Source organism: Neoarius graeffei, chromosome 5, assembly GCF_027579695.1.
Source record: "Neoarius graeffei isolate fNeoGra1 chromosome 5, fNeoGra1.pri, whole genome shotgun sequence".
In the NCBI taxonomy this organism is placed as follows: Eukaryota; Metazoa; Chordata; class Actinopteri; order Siluriformes; family Ariidae; genus Neoarius; species Neoarius graeffei.
Genome location: NC_083573.1, coordinates 39,602,718 through 39,616,058, shown reverse-complemented (window position 1 = coordinate 39,616,058; position 13,341 = coordinate 39,602,718). Strand labels below are relative to the sequence as shown.

The 13,341-nt window shown below is 40.5% G+C and overlaps 1 protein-coding gene across 1 annotated transcript in view; it reads left to right on the top strand.

The window, feature by feature from the left end:
* The first annotated feature begins 11,443 nt into the window (after positions 1-11,443).
* LOC132885976 (glutamate receptor ionotropic, NMDA 2D) overlaps positions 11,444-13,341 on the top strand; it is a 167,106-nt gene continuing 165,208 nt past the window's right edge. The window contains exons 1-2 of the mRNA XM_060920508.1: positions 11,444-11,779; positions 12,066-12,272. Of these exons, the coding sequence (XP_060776491.1) occupies positions 11,492-11,779; positions 12,066-12,272 (495 nt within the window). The 5' untranslated portion in view covers positions 11,444-11,491. The remainder of the gene's footprint in view (positions 11,780-12,065; positions 12,273-13,341) is intronic.

Below are 13,341 nucleotides of genomic sequence, written 5' to 3'. Positions count from 1 at the left end.
GCACAAGTTTATGCATAGTTTAGGTATAGTTGTCAGTAGTTTTTTTTTTTAGTAGTAGTAGTTTTATATTAGTTTTATTGTACATATTTTCCTATGTCTATTTTAGTATTTATGTGTGCACTGTATGGTGAAGCTTTAAATCTCATTGTACTTGTATAATGACAATAAAGGCTTTCTTTTCTATTCTATTAATTGACAGCAACCTAGAAACCTAGTTTTCAAAGAAACAAACAAATATCAGCCTAATAACTACACCGGAAAAAGATCAGACGGAATGAAAGGATTTCTGAGGTAATTGTTTTCCTCATATCAAATTCTGTCACATCTGTTAATTTCATAGTATTCACTGCATTGGACCTAAATTCTTTGGAAGGATCTTTTAAGTGTCATTGTAATCGGTTACAGCTCCATAAGTGCACTGAAATGTACTGATGTTAAATTAATGAATTTCATTACTTTAACCAATGGCTGTTGAGTGAGTCAGTAATTTTTTCTGAGCTCGGGGATGAATAAAGCAGTACCAACATGAGATGCATTTATTAGTTAGGCTCCAGTACCATTTCACTGTGCTAGTGAGTGGAGCGAGTGTCTGGGTAAGAGCACTACAGACGAAGGAGGAAGACAGTATATTCATCCCTGTTACACCACTGCAATAATGTAATTCACTGGAGGTGAGACTATTACAAACGAGAGCTGTGTATATAATATACCAGCTAGCTTGCAAAACCTTATTTACTTTAATATTTAAACGTCTGATGTACCTATATTGGCTGTGGTGTGAGGACTGTCTCTTAATGATCATCACTAAAATGCTCTCGGCAGCACATCTGCACAAAGCTGGACAGTACGTATTAATGAATAATGAATGATTTTGAAGTGTCTTACATAGTACATTCTCGGTCTCTGCTGAAACCATACATCACAAGTGGTCTCTTGGAGACTGTAATGACAGACATCAGTGTCTAGGTGATTTTATATTGTGGAAAAAAAGGGAGGGGGGGCAGTAAAATAGCATTGGCTTTGCTGGTAAGATTACATTTAATGCAGCTCTCTCCTTTTGCTGTGCTGTAATTGAAGTTCAGTGAAGCTCTGCATTATGCCTGTCCCTTTTTTTTTTTAAGAAACATAGTCCTTTAATCGTTTGAACAGTGTTACAGTGTATAAATAGTGCATTAACTTTCGTGTACAGTGGCGTAGAACAATGTAGGCTTTTGTTGTTGCTGTCTGAGCACAGAAATGATGACATGCTTGTTTGTCAGATGAAGTAGCTGAGACAGTGACGGTCATCAGGGTGTGGGCACAATGCTTTATGACAGGTGTTTATACCCGCATACTAGAAAAAGATGCCAGTGCTGCTGCACTCTGGCAGTCGTGCGCTGTTGGAGAACCGGTCGTGCTGCCAGCCATAACGAGCACTGGGCGAATCAAGATCTAGATGGCCTGAGTGTGTTTGATTGTGTGCATGTGTGTGCTTTCAGGTGTTTTACATTTGCATAATGCACATCAGCTTGAGCCTGTACAGTATGCATGAGATTATGAGTGTGTGTGTGTTCATGCATGAGTGCCTGTGCGTCTGTGTAAGCTCATGCATGCATAATGTGTGTGTGAGTGAGACAGTCCTTTGCAGAAGTATGGCGCACACACACACACTACTTCAAAAATCAGTGTGATCCATCCAGGCTATGCACATCTCACTGAATACTGAATATGATCAAAGTAAGAACCAATTAGCTCCAAACTAGCCATGGAAAGTGAATCAGAAATTGGGGTGTGATCTTACAGTTCTGGCTGGCTGTGGGTGGCTTCAAGCCTCATACAGCAATATGAACGCATGCATTATTGATTATTGATGTACGAATAATGATGTCAACTTTGTAATCTTTATTCCTGGGAGTACCATTCAGTATCACTCATGTAGTGCTTTAGATTTCACTGGAGTCCAGGTAGCGCCTTAATCTTTGATGCGTCTATAATAGGATGCAGCTTGGAAACTGTTAGATCATTGTATAAATGCCACAAATGGGTCCTGAATAACAATGATGTCGAATGACATTGGAAAGTGTAACAAGCCACATTACATGATTATTACGTTGGTCATTCACCAATAGTGGAAATAACACACGACAAATTAATACATGATATTTAACTTCCTATATCCACTATTTTCCTGAAATATTGAGTGGGCTTTTCAATACATGGAACATAATGAAGTAATGCATAATATGCTAAAAAAAAAGGCCAAATAATTCATCGCATCTCATTATCTCTAGCCGCTTTATCCTTCTACAGGGTTGCAGGCAAGCTGGAGCCTATCCCAGCTGACTACGGGAGAAAGGCGGGGTACACCCTGGACAAGTCGCCAGGTCATCACAGGGCTGACACACAGACAACCATTCACACCTACGGTCAATTTAGAGTCACCAGTTAACCTAACGTGCATGTCTTTGGACTGTGGGGGAAACCGGAGCACCCGGAGGAAACCCACGCGGACACGGGGAGAACATGCAAACTCCACACAGAAAGGCCCTCGCCGGCTCGAACCCAGGACCTTCTTGCTGTGAGGCGACAGCGCTAACCACTACACCACCGTGCCGCCGGCCAAATAATTACCTGGGAATATTATGTGCAATAATTTCACCTCAATATTTGCTCTTCACCATCGATGTGTCTACTCTGTATGTGCTACTGTTCTGGATTTCTTCAGATGCTTTACATACAGGTCTTATGTACATCGGAAACCTTCTGTACAATTTTTTTTTATACTGGCTACAAGCATCAGACTCATGCAGGTGGCAATTTAACTGGCTATTCATACCTTCTGAATTAGTGGTATTCTTGAAGCGAGGTATAATCACTTGATTTCAAATTTTGTTCAAACAGTTAGTGGTGAATAAATGAAGACTTCCTTGAATATTTTCCAGTGGAATAGCAAATGAACTGTTTATTTTTGCAAGGTTGAATGTGGTTTGAAGATTGATATCCTTTCAGTTCTGTGATTTCTACGTTCATTAAATGTATAGATGTACAGTATAGATAGCCCATCCATTATCCATCACCACTTATCCTGTGCAGGGTCGCGGGCGAGCTGGAGCCCATCCCAGCTGACTATGGGCGAAAGGCGGGGTACACCCTGGACCATACCTGTCAACCCTCCCGTTTTTCCCGGGAAATCCCTTATTTTGACTTATTTCCCGCTGTCTTCCCGTTTTTTTATTTTCCCGAAAATATCCCGTATTTTCACATTATATAAAAGTCGGTAGGTCCAGAATTCATGACGTGCCTCTGACAGGAGTTTACAGCAGGAAGTCGGGCCATGAAGTCACGTCCCCGCCTTCTCCAGTACAGCAGGTGGCAGTCTAGTAATTACACATTGATTTTAATTGCATGTCTGTGAAGAAGACTGTCAGAACCATAGCGCTAGTCTGACCCATAGATTTACATAGAAGACTAGATTCCTCACCGCGTATTCCAGAACGTCCGCACAGGGCGGCCATCTTACCACAGACAAGGGGTATGAAGACTTACGCAAGCACAGCCCAGCCCAGCACTCACATTATGATTTACAGGAAATCAAAGTACTGACTTTGATGACAAGCTGATGTGTGTGTCTGTTTTAATTGTAGATGTTTATATCAGTATGTTTAGTTTTATTTTAACTGCACACTGGAGCCTAGTCAAATGAAATTTCAATCTTCTGTGCTAACATATATTGACTTTGACATGATAATCAGCTTTGAATGTTCTTTTTGTAAATGTAAAGATATCTTTTTATCCTTGGAAGTATAACCACATGTGATTAATTAAGTGCTTTTTTGTCACAAACTACCATGAGTCGCTGTCACTGTTTTATACCATTACTCGGGCAATGCATTTGTTATTATGCTATGATGTGAGTTTACATTTGTTATTATGCTATGATGTGAGTGCATTAGGTTTTGGAGGTGGATGAAGTATTTCTGAAGTTTCAGAAGTGAGTAAGCTGTTTATTTAACTTTAGCTTCCCCTACGGCCCTATCACATGTAAAAATATTTTCACTAAAAATTGGAAATAAATTGTATGGTTATTTGTCCTAAGGCCGCAGTTATCCATAAGTATGCAGTGTTAGGCTTCTCACAGCATAGGAATTTCAGCATGCATCCTGTCTTACAGTCTGTAGTATACTGAAATATTTTCGCCAAGCTATGCGTATTTTTTTAAAACATAAAATGATTATTCATTATTAATATCATAAATACATACTTCCGTTTGTTTTTTTTTATATAACAAACCAAACCGTTTGAATATCGATTGAAATTTGAGGAAGTTACGGTCATCTGAAAAGTACATATCGCTACCAACACAATGTAATGGGTAAGCCAGCTGTCTGAGGTAAGATGGCCGCCATGTGCGGACGTTCGACTTCGTTGATGGGCAACGGGGACGAGGCATCTAGTCTTCTATGTAAATCTATGGTCTGACCAAGGTCACTGCTCGGAACTTCTCACAAAACTAAAAGATGGTCATAATTCTTTCCTCAGGGAGCGAGTTTCAGTAGATGGCGAGACTAGAGACATGAATAAAGAAAGGAGCGAGGCAAAACCAAAAAAGGTGTATTGCCGCTACTTGCCCAAATGGCAGGACGAATTTAATTTTGTGAAGAAAAGTCAGTTCGATTACCGACTTTCTGAAATTTTCGGAAAGTTCGACTTTCTGAAATTTTCCCTTATTTTGAGTTAAAATCTGGGAAATATCCCTTTTTTTCAAACCTCAAAGTTGACAGGTATGCCCTGGACAAGTCACCAGGTTATTGCAGGGCTGACACAGAGACAAACAACCATTCACACTCGCATTCACACCTATGGTCAATTTAGAGCCACCAATTAGCCTAACCTGCATGTCTTTGGACTGTGGGGGAAACTGAGCACCCGGAGGAAACCCATGCAGACATGGGAGAACATGCAAACTCCACACAGAAAGACCCCCGTCGGCCACTGGGCTCAAACCCAGAACCTTCTTGCTGTGACGTGACAGTGCTGTGCCGCCTAGATAACCCATGGGAGCATCAATAGTTAACATATAATATACACTCACTGGCTGCTTTAATAGTTCCCTACTGCTCATTCCTGCAATTGTCAGCTAATCATGTGGCAGCAGTACAATGAATAAAACCTGCAGATACAGGTCAGGTGCTTCAGTTAATGTTTATCTCAAACATCAGAATGGAGAACAAATGTGATCTCATTGACACTGAACATTGCATGGTTGTTGGTGCCAGATGGGCTGCTCTGAGTATTTCAGAAGCTGCTGATCTCCTGGGATTTTCAACACACATGTTCAAGAGTTTCCACAGAATAGTGCAAAAACAAAGAAAGAAAAAAATGCAGTCAGCAGTGGTATAGAGGATGTGCAGTCACGTGACCCGCACGTGTGTACTCCGCCCACTCCAGCATATTGGACGGCATCAGGATAGTTTACCTTGCGCGAGCATAATGGATCCAGGGAGTAATCCCCAAGAAAATTCGGAAAATACCCCATCTACATCTCGCGATTACTTGTCTAAGTTTGTTCAGCATCTTGAAGGTGACGTGAGGCAGCGTTACGTGGAAAAGTGTTCGAGGTTGGGGATTGCAGATCCGTACAACTTGCCGCAATCCTTGTTCAGGGAAATTCGGAGCTGCGGTGCCGGCGATTTGCCCGATCTGGCCTACCACGACATTTACAATTTTCTCGTTAATCGTGAATCGTGTTACACTGGCAAAGCCCTCAAAGCTTACAAGAGCCTGGAAGCTTATAAATATTTTGTTGCGGGATGGGTATATTCTGCAACTATATCTCTGGAAGGTTCCGAAGAAGAATGTCTACTTGATAACCTCACGGGTAAGTGGCATTAAGACGTTTATCATAAAGAGACTATGCAGGACGTTTTATCTTAAGAATGTTCAAAATTTAAACTCAGTTCCAGATAATGACAGGGTTGTAAATATGTATGTTTTTGTCTGAAAAACAGGAAATCAGAAAGCTGCGCACGTTTGCGCAGCTTCCGCGAAAACGTGGGCAGCTTTCTGATTTACTGTTTTCTTCTCATACTTCCTATTTTTCATGGACTGTAGGGCATTTGCTTATTTAGTAATTTTAATACAGAATTTACTCTGATGAAATTATTCAGACACTCCAACGCCCCCCCTAAAAAAAAAATCGGGTCTGCGCAATTCAGCCGTGAAAAAGGCGGCATCCACCATTTGCATCCCTGTTTAAACTCATAGGTTAACCAACTTTAACCGGCTAATGAGGCTCGGTGCTCGGTCAAGATTTTTTTTTAGTTTTCGCCATCCCTACTATGGATTGGCCTTTCAAAGGCATATATGAGCCAAAAAGATAAAACATTGTCATAGACTAGGCCAGGGTAGTAGGCAGTGGCGGCTCCTGAATTTTTTTTCAGGGGGGGCAATTTTCCCCCGTTATGTCTACATGGACCATAAATGTCCACAGGACTGAAGTAAATTGACCTAGGTAGCAAATCAATTGGCCGAACTTGTTTTTGCCTGGTAAATTCAGATATCAATATAGACAATATCTCTTCTCTCCACTAGGTGGCAACACTGAACAAGTTAAAGGTGGCAAACTAAGGTAGCCTAGTAAACTACCACCCGCCTAGCGGCCAAAAATATTTTTGCCTACGAGTGGCAAATATTCACATTTAGTCTGGCTTGCCAGGCTAAAACTAAGGAAGATTCATTGTGAAGCCTTCAAAGCAAAACATTTGGCATCACAATCAATTAATATTACATTACTCATTTATTTTCTCATATTTTTCCAGTATTCTATAATAAGTAGACACAAATTCTTAATTATAAACATATTCTAATTTCTTAATTCTAAAGAATGCAATTAAAGTGGCAGGATATAAATCCAAAACAAGTGTTTATTTAAGTTTTGAAAAAGATGAAGAAAAGCATAACCATCAAACAAACAAGTGCAGCTTAATTATGTGTTTTTTTTATATGGAATTGCACCATTTTAACAACAAATAATAATTCTAAATAAATTCTGCAGTTTTTTTTCCCAAGAATTCCTCCAGAAAGCCATGCCTTAAAAGGAAATTTAAAGTATTACAAGCATGTCAATGAACACAAAAGGCTTTAGTTATTTAGCTATATAGACACAAGGTTACACTAGGTTTTGTAGTCAGTGCAACTTGGCTTAACAAGTTGGAAAAAAGGTAAGGTGCTGCTGGCTCCAATGAACACATATACTGTACAATATATAAAAACTGAAAATATGCTTAATTTACACCAAGTCAGAGAGAACTTGAGGCTACTGAAATATTCCAAGCATGGCAATGTTAAACTGCCATTGGTAAAACAACTGCCATTGGTTACACACACACACACACACACACACACACACACACACACACACACAAACTTTTGCCTAGTAAATTCAAATATCAGATATCACTGTACCGTCTGCTGTGCTATTTCCAGGGTGGAAGAGAACGCAAGGGTAGCAAAAAAGAGCACTGACTACATCCCAGCCAGCTAGCCAAGTTTTCCGGTGGTACCAGTTCTTGTTAAAACCTCTTGAGTAGGTCTTCTCCCCCTTCGTAGACACTTGCTTGATGTTTAAATTCGGTCTAGGAGGTCCTAGCTGTTTGATTGCCGTTTTCTCCTCATTGGTACGATGACTAAAGGGAACTTCTTTCAGAGACGCTATCGTATTGTTGCACTCAACACTCGCCATCTTCTTCATAGAATGTTCACACATTTGGGCTGGAAAACGCAAGTTGCGTTTTCCAGCCCAAAATTATGTTCAAAACCCGCCAAAATGCACTTAAAACCGCCCAATCTGGCAACACTTGCGCGGCGCAACAGGCGTATGATGTAAGCACGCTGCTTGTGCGAGCACATAAAACCTAATAGAAAATGCATTGGGAGCATGATTTTCGAAAAAAACGTACGTACCATTACTGTCAATGGGAGATTTTGGGGCAAATCTGAACCTGACAGAAATCGCCCCAAAAGGGCGTGGCTACACCAGGCGCGACCTTAGCCTGATTGGACAATGACATTACTGTTGCAGTGGTAGTAGGAGTAGATAAAAAAAATCTCCCTCCCTGTTTGGGAGTGCGCCCCTATTAACGAGCTGCCAGTGGTAGTAGGGCTAGGCATAGCCATTTTAAACGTTAGAGACTGTCTAGTTTCTAAGTATGCAGTTATCATTCAATCCGAAAATCAACTTAACAGATGTACTAGGAGTATTGAATTAGAAGATTACACCAAATGCTGAACAAGATATAACCATTCTCGAAAGATCTACTCCCACACACTTGATAATTAGAATGGGTTCGTCTAAGTTCTATGCGCGGCCTTGCCGTCCAAAATGGCAGATAATGAATATCACGTGACCTCGTGATGTCACGTGCACGCTCTCTATAGCAGACAGAATTGCAGATTGGTTTGAGCTGAGAGGAAAGCCATGATAACTCAAGTAACTACTCTTTACAACTATGCTGAACAGAAAAGCATTTCAGAATGCACAGAGCATCGAAACTTAAGATAGACAGGATACAACAGCAGAAAACCACACCAGCGTCCACTCCTGTCAGCCAAGAGCAAGTATCTGAGGTTACAGTGGGCACAGACTCACTGAAACTGCACAGTTGTAGATTGGAAAAAGACTAGGCAATGTTTTTCCAGTCTTCACTTGTCCAGTTTGTGTGTATATCGTAACACTTATGACCACTTGTAAATAGTGTTACAGTGTTGTGGCTTTTGGAGATGTATCAGTGCATTCATGAATTGATCTATTTTCATTTGGAGGTCACAAAATATACGTTTTTATTCAATCCACATGCACTGGATATGAGCAATCACATGCTCTGATTGGCTACTCTACTACTAGGATATTAGCTCATATACCATGAGCAGAGAAAAACAAAAATGGCGAAGTGTGTTGCTGAACCAACCGAGGACAAAATAAAAACTACTTGAAAACAAAACCACAAAAAATACAAAAAAAAAGGCAACAAAATATGGAATAAAAGTATTTGATGGTAAGAATGTATCTTTTAAAAATTATTTTTCAAGAATTATAGCATTTTTCACAAATTGCTACTGTCATTTCGCCAGTTTGTTTACAGTCTCAGCAGAAATGATTTTGTCGGATGTTTTGTATAAAGATTTTATTTATCGAATTTGATAAAAAATAAAAATGTTCCGTTTTTTCAAAATCCAGTGAATGTGGATAGAATAAAACAGTTATTCCACTCACTCAATCTCGTCATACATGGCTTATAGCCGACTCGGTGCTACACGCCTTGTCAGCTACCAGCTCATATACGACTCGATTTCGTGGAATAACTGTTAAATATCAGTATAGCGAAGAGCGAATGCTGCATATTTCTGCTCATTTTGCATTTGTGTAGATTTCATTTTACTAGTGATGCACCAAAATTCAGGACATATCAGAAAAAGTTATTATATTTTTAAAATAATTTTCCTGAATGAAACATAATAAAAAAAACTCCTGTGAAGTAATTTAGGAAAAATCCCTATTATTATTATTATTATTATTATTATTATTATTATTAATTCAACTGAGCTGAAAGTAAATAAAAAGTGAAATTAGAAACGAAAAATAAAAAAAACTTTCTAAAATTATTCCTTCAAAATAAAAGGAAAGGATGCAATCAGCATTTTTACTCACTGTTTTCATTATCATTAAAATGATTTGTAAAATGTTAGATTTGATGCATCATTGTAGGCCTATTTTTACCTTTTTTTTCCTGTTTGAAAGTTTGCACAGGCTAAAATTTCATCACATTTCAGTTAATCACAACCTTTTAATGCACAACACATCAGCGCTATTCTCAAACAAATGATCTCCAGTTGATTTAAAGGAGCCTTTCCCAACTGCTTAATGTATTTCTTCAACCTGCCCCTGTCTTATATTGCCAGTCACACAGGCTCAGACAAAAACCTTAGGATTGCTATTTTATTTGTGTAAGCCACACACGTTCGCACATCCTGGTAATCAGCGCTTCTCTCGTTCCTTCTCCTTCTCTTTCAATATTTAATTCTTCTGCTCCCCCTTCTTTTCTGCTCTTCCTCTTCTCTTTGCACTCATCTTAATGATTAGTACTGTACTTAACTCATCTCATCTCATTATCTCTAGCCGCTTTATCCTGTTCTACAGGGTCGCAGGCAAGCTGGAGCCTATCCCAGCTGACTACGGGCGAAAGGCGGGGTACACCCTGGACAAGTCGCCAGGTCATCACAGGGCTGACACATAGACACAGACAACCATTCACACTCACACCTACGGTCAATTTAGAGTCACCAGTTAACCTAACCTGCATGTCTTTGGACTGTGGGGGAAACCGGAGCACCCGGAGGAAACCCATGTGGACACGGGGAGAACATGCAAACTCCGCACAGAAAGGCCCTCGCCGGCCACGGGGCTCGAACCCGGACCTTCTTGCTGTGAGGCGACAGCGCTAACCACTACACCACCGTGCCGCCCACTGTACTTAACTGTCACCAACAAACAGCATTTTAATTTCTCTTTTGTTGTCTGTCTGCATCTCTCTCTCTCTCTCTCTCTCTTCCTAATTCTCTCTCAGAGAGCTCAATAGGTTCAAGATTGTGAATGAAGGAAGTAAGCCATGAGTGAAAAAAGGGGCAAGCAAAGACCGCAGTGATGTAACACAGAAAAAGTGTGGGAATATTATTTAGTCAAGGTCATTGACCCGATGTGATTGCATTCACACCAAAAGTCATGAGAAACATTAGCAGGAGAGGAAGAGTGTGAAGAGAAGGATGAAACCAAGAATTGTGTGTGTGTGTTCGTTCTATTTCAGGCACAGTATGTAAATTGTCAATGATTTGTTACTGTGTGTGTGTGTGTGTGTGTGTGTGTGTGTGTGTGTGTGTGTGTGTGTGTGTATTTTAGTGAATGCTTGTGAGAATGAAAGTCTACGGTACAATATTAACTCCATTTCTCTCTATAAATCAGATTGTGTGGTGTGTTGGTGTGACACCGTATGTGTGTGTGTGCAAATACGTATGAGACAGGATTTTAATTAATATTATTTATTTGCCATAATAACCATGGGTGTAATCTTCATCTATCTGCTGCTTGTAAGAACATGCACACAAGCACACACATGCGCACACATACTTCTCCCAGCACAGTTCTATCTGTCAATTTCGGTCTCTTTCTCGGTTTCTATTTTCTCTTCACTATTGCTCCATTTCATCCAGTGGCCTAAATAAAGTTAAATTTTTTTTCTTTTCTTTCTCTGGTTTCTCTTTTTTCTTTCTCTTGTGCATTCTTATCTCACCTCTCTTTTTGTTTCTTTTCATACCAAGATTTTCTGGTTCTGAACCACTCCCTTGTCAGCTAGATCTGATTCTAATCATTGTTTTTTTTTTTCATTTTGCTCTTTTTCTTAGGTGTTCTCTATTTGCGCCCCCTGCTGCTCCGCTTCTCCTGCCCTCTTTTTCTGTTGCCATGGTCACAGTACCTGCCCTCCCTCTCTTGCTGGCCCTGGTGGAATGGGTGGGTCCGGCCATCTCCTCCCCTCACCTCTTGCTCCGCCCTCGAGAGCGTGAGCGAGACCAGGTGGCACCGATGCACTTTAACATTGCGGTGATCCATGCAGGCTCCATGGCTCAGGACGAGGCGGGAGTGACAGCGGCCGGAGGCAGGGTCCTGTATCCAGGCTTCGGCCGAGTGCACAGCAGCTTCGGAGAGAGTGTTGTCACCAAGTGGGGCTATGTTAATGTCATCTGGCTTCAGGTGGGCTAGAACTTGAGAATGTTACAATCAGTTTTATCTGATGTGACCAGAATTGCAGTCTGAGCCTAATTTGGAGTTCAACTGAGACAGAGTTCAAATGTGAATTTGAACGTGGATTTGAACAAAGTTTTCTATACGGATGTAAAATTGGAAAAAAAAAAAAACAAAAAACCTGAAGCTGAAAGTGACCATGGCATTTTAATATGGTGTATTGGATAAAATGGCTTCAGATTACGGTGTATACACATGAAGTTAATTACGAACACTGATCTGAAACTGTTTACAGGTGAATGACAGTAGTCCCAGGAGTCTGCTTTCCCAACTGTGCGACCTGTTAGCATCCAGACCTGTGCAGGGGCTGGTGTATGAGGATGAGAGACCCCTCCCACTGGCCTCGGGCCCACTGGCCCCCATGTTGGAATTCGTCTCGGCCCAGACTGGCCTTCCTATTGTGGCTGTGGGAGGGCGAGCGGGGCTGGGCAGAGTGCCACAGGTATGACGAGGATTATTACTCTAATGGCTAAGAATGTGCTCGCAGCAGAACGAAATGATGGCGTCCATTCACTTGAGGCTATTTAGATTTTGAAATAAAAATCAACGTCTCATAACCCATTGGCTTGAATTAAGACTTTGTAAATTGAAGTCATCTGGTAAATTGAATTCAACCTCTAACAGGCTGGCTGACTAGTTGAACCTTACTTGCTGTAACAGTGAAATGATGTGGGTCTACTTGGCATTGTGCCCGTTGTCGAATATGGAAGCAGTCAAATAAAATTCTGAGGTAATAAAAAATTGAAGAGGATCTTTCAGTGCAGCCACTCCAAAAATGTCACCATTACTCAAAAGCTTACAGATGATGGCATTTGATGGCTGTTGTCTTTTCCATGTGCTAGACAGGAGAAAAGCAATGTTAAGACTTACAAAGGAAACATCACAGAAACCCCTCCATGGCAGGCAAAGTTAATGTGATCATGAGCTGATTAGGTGCTCCATGAGCTGTTGTGCTGTATTCCCAGATATTGTTGTTTAATGATACAGATTAGTGATACCAGGTGTGAATAGACACATGTGGAAATACAGTTATCTTTTAAGGAAGTGTCCAGGAGAAGTATCTGGTCTATAGGAGGAACTGAGATTACTAGAACATTTTGGATACAGAACAGGAACAGAGGTCAGACATCTTTGCTGCAGGCTGTTTAATTTGTACCTCTGTTATTTGTACCCCTTATTTGAGCATGTAGCTTTGATTTAGCTAGAACAGCATAGAGCCACAGAAAACACAAAGTGCAACATGTGGTCTTGCTTATCTTGGGTCAAAACAATATTGAAAGACATATAATGCAACATGGTTTAACTTATATTGGGGAAAATTTTGAAAAACAAAAACCAAAATTAATAGGCAGACCTTATGGGTCATTCTAGAATTCGGGGTACATTTCGCGTTGTCGAGATAAACCTTTTATTATTTTCCACAAAAGAAATCCTTATTGAATCAGTTTTGAACAATAATGCAAATTATGATAAACTTTCACCAATAGCAATGCTTGATGTACATTTTAGAC